The sequence below is a fragment of the Ranitomeya imitator genome, chromosome 9 (genome assembly GCF_032444005.1).
Source record: "Ranitomeya imitator isolate aRanImi1 chromosome 9, aRanImi1.pri, whole genome shotgun sequence".
Classification (NCBI taxonomy): domain Eukaryota; kingdom Metazoa; phylum Chordata; class Amphibia; order Anura; family Dendrobatidae; genus Ranitomeya; species Ranitomeya imitator.
The window spans coordinates 5,401,523-5,413,868 of NC_091290.1; the positions used below are offsets into that span (position 1 = coordinate 5,401,523).

The window sequence follows — 12,346 nt, forward strand, 5'->3', positions numbered from 1 at the left end:
AGTGAGGGGCCGCCTCTCTACAGGAAGCGAGGGGCCGGGTCTCTACAGGAAGCGAGGGGCCGGGTCTCCCTACAGGAAGTGGGGTCTCTACAGGAAGTGAGGGGCCGGCTCTCTACAGGAAGCGAGGGGCCGGCTCTCTACAGGAAGCGAGGGGCCGGCTCTCTACAGGAAGCGAGGGGCCGGCTCTCTACAGGAAGCGAGGGGCCGGGTCTCTACAGGAAGCGAGGGGCCGGGTCTCTACAGGAAGCGAGGGGCCGGGTCTCTACAGGAAGCGAGGGGCCGGGTCTCCCTACAGGAAGTGGGGTCTCTACAGGAAGTGAGGGGCCGCCTCTCTACAGGAAGCGAGGGGCCGGGTCTCTACAGGAAGCGAGGGGCCGGGTCTCCCTACAGGAAGTGGGGTCTCTACAGGAAATGAGGGGCCGGCTCTCTACAGGAAGCGAGGGGCCAGGTCGCTACAGGAAGTGAGGGGCCGCCTCTCTACAGGAAGCGAGGGGCCGGGTCTCTACAGGAAGCGAGGGGCCGGGTCTCCCTACAGGAAGTGGGGTCTCTACAGGAAGCGAGGGGCCGGCTCTCTACAGGAAGCGAGGGGCCGGCTCTCTACAGGAAGCGAGGGGCCGGCTCTCTACAGGAAGCGAGGGGCCGGGTCTCTACAGGAAGCGAGGGGCCGGGTCTCTACAGGAAGCGAGGGGCCGGGTCTCTACAGGAAGCGAGGGGCCGGGTCTCCCTACAGGAAGTGGGGTCTCTACAGGAAGTGAGGGGCCGCCTCTCTACAGGAAGCGAGGGGCCGGGTCTCTACAGGAAGCGAGGGGCCGGGTCTCCCTACAGGAAGTGGGGTCTCTACAGGAAATGAGGGGCCGGGTCTCTACAGGAAGCGACGGGCCGGGTCTCTACAGGAAGGGAGGGGCCGGGTCGCTACAGGAAGTGAGGGGCCGGGTCGCTACAGGAATCGAGGGGCCGGCTCTCTACAGGAAGTGGGGTCTCTACAGGAATCGAGGGGCCGGCTCTCTACAGGAAGCGAGGGGCCAGGTCGCTACAGGAAGTGAGGGGCCGCCTCTCTACAGGAAGCGAGGGGCCGGGTCTCTACAGGAAGCGAGGGGCCGGGTCTCCCTACAGGAAGTGGGGTCTCTACAGGAAATGAGGGGCCGGGTCTCTACAGGAAGCGACGGGCCGGGTCTCTACAGGAAGGGAGGGGCCGCCTCTCTACAGGAAGCGAGGGGCCGGGTCGCTACAGGAAGTGAGGGGCCGGGACTCTACAGGAAGCGAGGGGCCGGGTCTCTACAGGAAGTGGGTCTCTACAGGAAGCGAGGGGCCGGCTCTCTACACGAAGTTGGTCTCTACAGGAAGCGAGGGGCCAGGTCTCCCTACAGGAAGTGGGGTCTCTACAGGAAATGAGGGGCCGGGTCTCTACAGGAAGCGACGGGCCGGGTCTCTACAGGAAGGGAGGGGCCGGGTCGCTACAGGAAGTGAGGGGCCGGGACTCTACAGGAATCGAGGGGCCGGCTCTCTACAGGAAGTGGGGTCTCTACAGGAATCGAGGGGCCGGCTCTCTACAGGAAGCGAGGGGCCAGGTCGCTACAGGAAGTGAGGGGCCGCCTCTCTACAGGAAGCGAGGGGCCGGGTCTCTACAGGAAGCGAGGGGCCGGGTCTCCCTACAGGAAGTGGGGTCTCTACAGGAAGTGAGGGGCCGGGTCTCTACAGGAGGGAGGGGCCGCCTATCTACAGGAAGCGAGGGGCCGGGTCTCTCTACAGGAAGTGGGGTCTCTACAAGAAGCGAGGGGCCGTGTCTTCCTACAGGAAGTGGGGTCTCTACAGGAAGTGAGGGGTCGCCTCTCTACAGGAAGCGAGGGGCTGGGTCTCTACAGGAAGCGAGGGGCCGGGTCTCTACAGGAAGCGAGGGGCCGGGTCTCTACAGGAAGCGAGGGGCCGGGTCTCTACAGGAAGCGAGGGGCCGGGTCTCTACAGGAAGCGAGGGGCCGGGTCTCTACAGGAAGCGAGGGGCCGGGTCTCTACAGGAAGCGAGGGGCCAGGTCGCTACAGGAAGCGAGGGGCCGCCTCTCTACAGGAAGGGAGGGGCCGGGTCTCTACAGGAAGCGAGGGGCCGGGTCTCTACAGGAAGCGAGGGGCCGGGTCTCTACAGGAAGCGAGGGGCCGGGTCTCTACAGGAAGCGAGGGGCCGGGTCTCTACAGGAAGGGAGGGGCCGCCTCTCTACAGGAAGGGAGGGGCCGCCTCTCTACAGGAAGCGACGGGCCGGGTCTCTACAGGAAGCGAGGGGCCGGGTCTCCCTACAGGAAGTGGGGTCTCTACAGGAAGTGAGGGGCCGGGTCTCTACAGGAAGCGACGGGCCGGGTCTCTACAGGAAGGGAGGGGCTGGGTCTCTACAGGAAGCGAGGGGCCGGGTCTCCCTACAGGAAGTGGGGTCTCTACAGGAAGTGAGGGGCCGGTTCTCTACAGGAAGCAACGGGCCGGGTCTCTACAGGAAGGGAGGGGCCGGGTCTCTACAGGAAGCGAGGGGCCGGGTCTCCCTACAGGAAGTGGGGTCTCTACAGGAAGTGAGGGGCCGGGTCTCTACAGGAAGCGACGGGCCGGGTCTCTACAGGAAGGGAGGGGCCGCCTCTCTACATGAAGCGAGGGGCCACCTCTCTACAGGAAGCGAGGGGCCGGGTCTCCCTACAGGAAGTGTGGTCTCTACAGGAAGCGAGGGGCCGTGTCTCCCTACAGGAAGCGGGGTCTCTACAGGAAGCGAGGGGCCGCCTCTCTACAGGAAGCAAGGGGCCGCCTCTCTACAGGAAGCGAGGGGCCGCCTCTCTACAGGAAGCGAGGGGCCGCCTCTCTACAGGAAGCGAGGGGCCGCCTCTCTACAGGAAGCGAGGGGCCGGGTCTCTACAGGAAGCGAGGGGTCGGGTCTCTACAGGAAGCGAGGGGCCGAGTCTCTATAGGAAGCGAGAGGTCGCGTCTCTACAGGAAGCGAGGGGTCGCGTCTCTGCAGGAAGTGAGGGGCCGCGTTTCTACAGGAAGTGAGGGGCTGCGTCTCTACAGGAAGTGAGGGGCCGCGTCTCTACAGGAAGTGAGGGGCCGCGTCTCTACAGGAAGTGAGGGGCCGCTTCTCTACAGGAAGTCGAGGGGCCGGGTCTCTATAGGAAGTGAGGGGCCGGGTCTCTACAGGAAGTGGGGGTGGGTCTCCCTCTCTTTCCAGGAAGTGGGGGCGGGTGTGTCTCTCTACAGGAAGTGGGGCGGGTCTCTATAGGAAGTGGGGCGGGTCTCTATAGGAAGTGGGGCGGGTCTCTACAGGAAGTGGGAGCGGGTCTCTCTACAGTAAGTGAGGGCAGATGTTTGTTTCTCTGCCTATAAAGTAAGATATAGGAAGTTCCAGAACCTCTAGTGCTGCCAGTATGCTGATAAAGAGGCCAAAAGCAGTTTTTCTTAGTTGTAGTGGATGAGGGCAACAAGACCTTGACTCTCTATAGGTACTTTAAGAATGGACAGGTACGCTTTAAGACCAGCTAAATTGGTTGTCCCCAAAAGACATGTTAGACTGTCTTCTAGGGACCGATTTTTATTGGTGCGACGTTTTGTGTTTGGAGACGTTCCTCACAGATTGTATAGAAGATACAGATTCACATTCTTACCCACAATATCCTCGTAGGCGTTCTCCTCTAAAGTGCTCTTAGAACCAGAACGGCGCTTCTTATCTGTACCATTCTCTACTGGTGCTGGGGAACCCGGGGAAGGGACGCTGTGGGCGTCCTCAAACTCCAGAGACTTCCTACACAGAAGAGAGCAGAGGGTTAAACAATCATGAGAGAGCTATGTAGGGACAATCTGTACATAATTATATATTTACAGCTGGTATAACCTGGGCATCTCCTGTATATAATTATATGTACACCCGGTATAACCTGAGCATCTCCTGTATATAATTATATATGTACAGCCGGTATAACCTGGGCATCTCCTGTATATAATTATATATGTACAGCCGGTATAACCTGAGCATCTCCTGTATATAATTATATATGTACAGCTGGTATAACCTGGGCATCTCCTGTATATAATTATATGTACACCCGGTATAACCTGAGCATCTCCTGTATATAATTATATATGTACAGCCGGTATAACCTGAGCATCTCCTGTATATAATTATATATGTACAGCTGGTATAACCTAGGCATCTCCTGTATATAATTATATATGTACAGCTGGTATAACCTGGGCATCTCCTGTATATAATTATAGGTACACCCGGTATAACCTGAGCATCTCCTGTATATAATTATATATGTACAGCCAGTATAACCTGGGCATCTCCTGTATATAATTATATATGTACACCCGGTATAACCTGGGCATCTCCTGTATATAATTATATATGTACAGCCGGTATAACCTGGGAATCTCCTGTATATAATTATTTATGTACAGCTGGTATAACCTGGGCATCTCCTGTATATAATTATATTTGTACAGCCGGTATAACCTGGGAATCTCCTGTATATAATTAGATATGAACAGCCGGTATAACCTGGGCATCTCCTGTATATAATTATATATGTACAGCCGGTATAACCTGGGCATCTCCTGTATATAATTATATATGTACAGCTGGTATAACCTGGGCATCTCCTGTATATAATTATATATGTACAGCCGGTATAACCTGGGCATCTCCTGTATATAATTATATATGTACAGCCGGTATAACCTGGGCATCTCCTGTATATAATTATATATGTACAGCCGGTATAACCTGGGCATCTCCTGTATATAATTATATATGAACAGCCGGTATAACCTGGGCATCTCCTGTATATGATTATATATGTACAGCTGGTATAACCTGGGCATCTCCTGTATATAATTATATATATACAGCCGGTATAACCTGGGCATCTCCTGTATATAATTATATATGTACAGCCGGTATAACCCGGGCATCTCCTGTATATAATTATATATGTACTAGATGGTGGCCCGATTCTAACGCATCGGGTATTCTAGAATATGTATGTATATATGTATATAGCAGCCACATAGTATATAGCACAAGCCACGTAGTATATAGGAGCCATGTAGTATATAGCAGACAAATACTACGTGGCCTATGCTATATACTATGTGACTGCTATATACATACATATTGTAGAATACCCGATGCGTTAATACAGACCACGCAATATATAACAGTGGCCACGCAGTATATAACACAGCCCACGCAGTATATAGCAGCCACGCAGTATTTAACACAGGCGACGTAGTGTATAACACAGCCCACGCAGTATATAGCAGCCACGTAGTGTATAACACTGCCCACACAGTATATAACAGTGGCAACGTAATATATTACACAGCCCACATAGTATATAACACTGCCTATGTAGTATATAACAATGGCCACGTAATATATAGCACAGCCCACATAGTATATAACACTGGCCAGGTAGTATATAGCAGCCACGCGGTATATAAAACTGCCCACGCAGTATATAGCAGCCACGTAGTATATAACACTTCCCACGCAGTATATAGCAGCCACGTAGTATATAACACTGCCCACGCAGTATATAGCAGCCACGTAGTATATAATACTTCCCACGCAGTATATAGCAGCCACGTAGTATATAACACTGCCCACGCAGTATATAACAGCGGCCACGTAATATATAGCACAGTCCACAGAGTATATCACACTGCCCACGTAGTATATAACACAGCCTATGTAGTATACAGCACAGAGCCACGCGGTATCTAACACAGCCCACGCAGTATACAGCAGTGTGGGCACCATATCCCTGTTAAAAAAATAATTAAAATAAAAAATAGTTAAATACTCACCCGGCGGGATCCACCGAAGCTCCGGCGTTACCCGCGCGGCTGCCGCCATCTTCCGTTCCCAGGATGCATTGCGAAATTACCCAGATGACTTAGTGGTCTCGCGAGACCACTAAGTCTTCTGGGTAATTTCGCAATGCATCGCCGGGAAAGGAAGATGGCGGCAGCCGCGAGCGGCTCGGCGAACTACGGAGGGTGAATATAGCAGGTTTTTTGTTTTTTTATTATTTTTAACATTACATTTTTTTTTACTATTGATGCCGCATAGGCAGCATCAATAGTAAAAAGTTGGGGACACTCAGGGTTAATAGCAGCAGTAATGGAGTGCGCTACCCGAGACATAACGCGGTCCGTTATCGCCGGCATTAACCCTGTGTGAGCGGTGACCGGAGGGGAGTATGTGGGCGCTGACTGCGGGGAGTAAGGAGAGGCCATTTTCTTCCGGACTGTGCCCGTCGCTGATTGGTCGTGGCAGTTTTGCCGCAACCAATCAGCGACTTGGATTTCCATGACAGACAGAGGCCGCGACCAATGAATATCCTTGACAGAAATACTGAGACAGACGGAAGTGACCCTTAGACAATTATATAGTAGACAGTTGGTATAACCTGGGCATCTCCTGTATATAATTATATATGTACAGCCGGTATAACCTGGGCATCTCCTGTATATAATTATATATGTACAGCCGGTATAACCTGGGCATCTCCTGTATATAATGATATATGTACAGCTGGTATAACCCGGCTATCTCTCCTGTATATAATTATATATGTACAGCTGGTATAACCTGGGCATCTCTTGTATATAATTATATATGTACAGCCGGTATAACCTGGGCATCTCCTGTATATGATTATATATGTACAGCCGGTATAACCTGGGCATCTACTGTATATAATTATATATGTACAGCTGGTATAACCTGGGCATCTCCTGTATATAATTATATATGTACAGCCGGTATAACCTGGGCATCTCCTGTATATGATTATATATGTACAGCCGGTATAACCTGGGCATCTCCTGTATATAATGATATATGTACAGCTGCTATAACCCGGCTATCTCTCCTGTATATAATTATATATGTACAGCTGGTATAACCTGGGCATCTCCTGTATATAATTATATATGTACAGCTGGTATAACCTGGGCATCTCTTGTATATAATTATATATGTACAGCCGGTATAACCTGGGCATCTCCTGCGTATAATTATATATGTACAGCTGGTATAACCTGGGCATCTCCTGCGTATAATTATATATGTACAGCTGGTATAACCTGGGCATCTCCTGCGTATAATTATATACGTACAGCTGGTATAACCTGGGCATCTCCTGTATATAATTATATGTACAGCCGGTATAACCTGGGCATCTCTTGTATATAATTTTACATGTACAGCCGGTATAACCTGGGCATCTCCTGTATATAATTATATATGTACAGCCGGTATAACCTGGGCATCTCCTGTATATAATTATATAAGTACAGCTGGTATAACCTGGGCATCTCCTGTATATAATTATTTATGTACAGCCGGTATAACCTGGGCATCTCCTGTATATAACTATATATGTACAGCCGGTATAACCTGGGCATCTCCTGTATATAACTATATATGTACAGCTGGTATAACCTGGGCATCTCCTGTATATAATTATATATGTACAGCTGGTATAACCTGGGCATCTCCTGTATATAATTATATATGTACAGCCGGTATAATCTGGGCATCTCCTGTATATACCGTAATTATGTATGTAGAGCCGGTATAACCGGGGCATCTCTTGTATATAATTTTACATGTACAGCCGGTATAACCTGGGCATCTCCTGTATATAATTATACATGTACAGCCAGTATAACCTGGGCATCTCCTCTATATAATTATATATGTACAGCTGATATAACCTGGGCATCTCCTGTATATAATTATATATGTACAGCTGGTATAACCTGGGCATCTCCTGTATATAATTATATATGTACAGCTGGTATAACCTGGGCATCTCCTGTATATACCGTAATTATGTATGTACAGCCGGTATAACCTGGGCATCTCTTGTATATAATTTTACATGTACAGCCGGTATAACCTGGGCATCTCCTGTATATAATTATACATGTACAGCCAGTATAACCTGGGCATCTCCTGTATATAATTATATATGTACAGCTGGTATAACCTGGGCATCTCCTGTATATAATTATATATGTACAACCGGTATAACCTGGGCATCTCCTGTATATACCGTAATTATGTATGTACAGCCGGTATAACCTGGGCATCTCTTGCATATAATTTTACATGTACAGCCGGTATAACCTGGGCATCTCCTGTATATGACTATATACCTCTGCGATCTGCGGTGGTCCTTCTTGGGCTTCCTGGTGACAGGGGGCGCCGGTGTGGAAGGAAGAGGCGGTGGGGACACAGGTGATGAGGAAGGAGGTATATTATTGGGGTTGTTCCGGTGGCTTTTATCAGCTTCATACTCGAATGTTCTTTTGGGTTTGGGGACAGGGTTGACATCAGCGGCGGGGCTCTCGGGGGCCACAGTTGGGCCTCTGCAGTCTGCAGTAGTTCCTTGTTTGTGGTCATTTACCACATTTACATTTCCAGATTTGTCGCTCGGATTCTCTAAAGTACCTGACGTTATTGAGCGTTTTCTCCCCAGGTCCACACTGAAACAACTGCTGGGCAGCTGCGGATGCCCCATGCCCGGGTTCTCCTTCAGCGCCTGCTCGATCTTCTGGATCCTGTTCAGCACCGCGGACGACTCTTTCCTCGAACCCCTGACAAAAGCATTAGCGGGTTCTGTTCTGCTGGAGCGCCTCTCATACCGATGGAGAGACTCTCGCTCCGACGCCGTCGTCTCCTCCTCCTCGGTCTCGGGGTAAGAGCACTCAGAAAATGTTCTGCTCATTCTCCGGTATCCTTTAAAGTCAAAGGTCTTTTCACTGCATGGCGATGCCAGCATGCTTGGGCATCCTTCGCTGGTGGAGCGGTCACCCGGGTCTCCTCTGTCCACAAAGAGGCTGAGACGTGGAGAAGGTTCTCCTCTGCATTCCCATTCTGAGATCTTACGCCGAATGTCGAGCACCTGCGAGCGGACAGCGCTTCTGTTCTGCGGCCGGTTCCGCTGATTGGCGGCAGAGCCCAGCGACAGCGTGCTCCGGCTGATCTGGCACTTACCGATCACATCACTCTCCTTGGCCTCGAAGACATTTTCTTTTTGCTTGGGTCCTTTAAATACTGAAAGTCTTTTATCCAGACACGCAACGCTGACAGATTTTGACAAGTGATTGGATGTGTCGACCCCCTGAGAGATCAGGCGGGGGTCTCGCAGGTTTGATCCTCTCAGGGTCCAGTCTTTGATCACCAGCTTGTTGTTGGGGAATCTGTTGGCTCTGCAGAACTCTTCGCTGTCACTGAGAGGATACGACGGGGTCCTGACTGGAGACAAAACGGGCGGAGGAGACACCGACTGGGACCTGGAAAACGGAGAACACATTGTCACAACATGACATTTTACCAGACTTTCTGCAATACCGGATGGCAGGGAAAACTCACAGGGGTGGTGGTCGCACACGCTCACTACGGCTCCATACATACAGGGGTGGTGGTCGCACACGCTCACTACGGCTCCATACATACAGGGGTAGTGGTCGCACACGATCACTACGACTTCATACATACAGGGGTAGTGGTGGCACACGCTCACTACGACTCCATACATACAGAGGTAGTGGTCGCACACGCTCACTACGGCTCCATACATACAGGGGTAGTGGTCGCACACGATCACTACGACTTCATACATACAGGGGTAGTGGTGGCACACGCTCACTACGACTCCATACATACAGAGGTAGTGGTCGCACACGCTCACTACGACTCCATACATACAGAGGTAGTGGTCGCACACGCTCACTACGGCTCCATACATACAGGGGTAGTGGTCGCACACGATCACTACGACTTCATACATACAGGGGTAGTGGTGGCACACGCTCACTACGACTCCATACATACAGAGGTAGTGGTCGCACACGCTCACTACGACTCCATACATACAGGGGTGGTGGTCGCACACGCTCACTACGGCTCCATACATACAGGGGTAGTGGTCGCACACGATCACTACGACTTCATACATACAGGGGTAGTGGTGGCACACGCTCACTACGACTCCATACATACAGAGGTAGTGGTCGCACACGCTCACTACGACTCCATACATACAGGGGTGGTGGTCGCACACGATCACTACGACTTCATACATACAGGGGTAGTGGTGGCACACGCTCACTACGACTCCATACATACAGGGGTGGTGGTCGCACACGCTCACTACGGCTCCATACATACAGGGGTAGTGGTCGCACACGATCACTACGACTTCATACATACAGGGGTAGTGGTGGCACACGCTCACTACGACTCCATACATACAGGGGTGGTGGTCGCACACGCTCACTACGGCTCCATACATACAGGGGTGGTGGTCGCACACGCTCACTACGGCTCCATACATACAGGGGTAGTGGTGGCACACGCTCACTACGACTCCATACATACAGGGGTGGTGGTCGCACACGCTCACTACGGCTCCATACATACAGGGGTGGTGGTCGCACACGCTCACTACGGCTCCATACATACAGGGGTAGTGGTGGCACACGCTCACTACGACTCCATACATACAGAGGTAGTGGTCGCACACGCTCACTACGGCTCCATACATACAGGGGTAGTGGTCGCACACGATCACTACGACTTCATACATACAGGGGTAGTGGTGGCACACGCTCACTACGACTCCATACATACAGAGGTAGTGGTCGCACACGCTCACTACGGCTCCATACATACAGGGGTAGTGGTCGCACACGATCACTACGACTTCATACATACAGGGGTAGTGGTGGCACACGCTCACTACGACTCCATACATACAGAGGTAGTGGTCGCACACGCTCACTACGGCTCCATACATACAGGGGTAGTGGTCGCACACGATCACTACGACTTCATACATACAGGGGTAGTGGTGGCACACGCTCACTACGACTCCATACATACAGAGGTAGTGGTCGCACACGCTCACTACGGCTCCATACATACAGGGGTAGTGGTCGCACACGATCACTACGACTTCATACATACAGGGGTAGTGGTGGCACACGCTCACTACGACTCCATACATACAGGGGTGGTGGTCGCACACGCTCACTACGACTCCATACATACAGGGGTGGTGGTGGCACACGCTCACTACGACTCCATACATACAGGGGTAGTGGTGGCACACGCTCACTACGACTCCATACATACAGGGGTGGTGGTCGCACACGCTCACTACGACTCCATACATACAGGGGTGGTGGTGGCACACGCTCACTACGACTCCATACATACAGGGGTGGTGGTGGCACACGCTCACTACGACTCCATACATACAGGGGTGGTGGTCGCACACGCTCACTACGACTCCATACATACAGGGGTGGTGGTCGCACACGATCACTACGACTTCATACATACAGGGGTAGTGGTCGCACACGCTCACTACGGCTCCATACATACAGGGGTGGTGGTCGCACACGCTCACTACGACTCCATACATACAGGGGTAGTGGTGGCACACGCTCACTACGACTCCATACATACAGAGGTAGTGGTCGCACACGCTCACTACGGCTCCATACATACAGGGGTGGTGGTCGCACACGCTCACTACGACTCCATACATACAGAGGTAGTGGTCGCACATGCTCACTACGGCTCCATACATACAGGGGTGGTGGTCGCACACGCTCACTACGGCTCCATACATACAGGGGTGGTGGTCGCACACGCTCACTACGGCTCCATACATACAGGGGTGGTGGTCGCACACGCTCACTACGACTCCATACATACAGGGGTAGTGGTCGCACACGTTCACTACGACTCCATACATACAGGGGTGGTGGTCGCACACGCTCACTACGACTCCATACATACAGGGGTGGTGGTCGCACACGCTCACTACGACTCCATACATACAGGGGTAGTGGTCGCACACGCTCACTATGACTCCATACATACAGGGGTGGTGGTCGCACACGCTCACTATGACTCCATACATACAGGGGTGGTGGTCGCACACGCTCACTACGGCTCCATACATACAGGGGTGGTGGTCGCACACGCTCACTACGACTCCATACATACAGGGGTGGTGGTCGCACACGCTCACTACGACTCCATACATACAGGGGTAGTGGTCGCACACGCTCACTATGACTCCATACATACAGGGGTGGTGGTCGCACACGCTCACTATGACTCCATACATACAGGGGTGGTGGTCGCACACGCTCACTACGGCTCCATACATACAGGGGTAGTGGTCGCACACGCTCACTACGGCTCCATACATACAGGGGTGGTGGTCACACACGCTCACTACGACTCCATACATACAGGGGTGGTGGTGACACACGCTCACTACGACTCCA

At 52.0% G+C, this 12,346-nt stretch overlaps 1 protein-coding gene across 5 annotated transcripts in view; it reads right to left on the reverse strand.

The window, feature by feature from the left end:
• The window catches only part of DENND2B (DENN domain containing 2B), a 267,720-nt gene that overhangs the window by 83,887 nt on the left and 171,487 nt on the right, over window positions 1–12,346 (reverse strand). For all 5 annotated transcript variants that reach the window (XM_069739238.1, XM_069739239.1, XM_069739237.1 and 2 more), the window contains 2 exons: window positions 8,195–9,334; window positions 3,628–3,764 (listed from right to left, as the gene is read on the reverse strand). In XM_069739238.1, the coding sequence (XP_069595339.1) occupies window positions 3,628–3,764; window positions 8,195–9,334 (1,277 nt within the window). The remainder of the gene's footprint in view (window positions 1–3,627; window positions 3,765–8,194; window positions 9,335–12,346) is intronic.